The sequence below is a fragment of the Fonticula alba genome (assembly GCF_000388065.1).
Source record: "Fonticula alba strain ATCC 38817 unplaced genomic scaffold supercont2.71, whole genome shotgun sequence".
In the NCBI taxonomy this organism is placed as follows: Eukaryota; order Rotosphaerida; family Fonticulaceae; genus Fonticula; species Fonticula alba.
In genome coordinates this window covers 46-664 of record NW_009243041.1, presented here as the reverse complement: position 1 = coordinate 664, position 619 = coordinate 46, and the positions used below count along the sequence as shown (strand labels likewise).

General features: G+C 73.0%; 1 protein-coding gene across 1 annotated transcript in view; it reads right to left on the bottom strand.

Moving 5' to 3' along the window:
• The window catches only part of H696_06307 (hypothetical protein), a gene marked incomplete at both ends in the record, with an annotated part of 8,305 nt that extends 8,008 nt beyond the window's left edge, over positions 1 to 297 (bottom strand). The window contains one exon of the mRNA XM_009500049.1: positions 47 to 297. Coding sequence (XP_009498324.1) covers positions 47 to 297 — 251 coding nt within the window. The remainder of the gene's footprint in view (positions 1 to 46) is intronic.
• Positions 298 to 619: the final 322 nt, after the last annotated feature.

Here is a 619-nt window from a genome sequence, read left to right as displayed (position 1 = left end):
GGGGAAGGTCCCGGCCGGGCAGGCGGCCACGCAGGACCCGGCATACAGGTAGTGCCCCCCGGCGCAGCTGGTGCAGAGGGAGGGGTTGGCGCATGTGGCGCAGCCGCCGGGGCAGGCCACGCATGTGTTGCTGGAGGACACCCAGTTGCCGGCGTTGCACTCGGTGCAGATGTAGTTGCTGCCCGAGAGGTACATCCGGTAGCAGCCCGGGATCATTTCCAGCCAGCAAAACTCGGTGTTCGCGTCGAAGACGATGGTCGGCTGCGCCGGCGGGCACCGGGCCACACAGTCGTCCATGCCATCCATGTACAGCCGGATGTAGCCCGGGACGCACTGGTAGCAGAAGCCCGAGGTGCAGGTGGCGCAGTAGGGGCTGCAGGCGGCCGCGGTGACTTCCTCCCGGGCCGGGTGCGACGGGCGTGGCAGGGGGGCGCGCGCGGCCAGCGCCAAGCCCGGCGGCCGGCCCGGCGCCGGGAGCACCGGCAGCAGCCCAGCCACCAGGCTCAGGAGGAGGAGGACAATCACCAGGCCGACGCCCGGCCGGCCGGGGGCCCGGGTGCTCCGGGCATCGGTGTCTGGCGGTGGCGCGGCCGCGAGGCGAAGGGCACGCCCCTGTGGG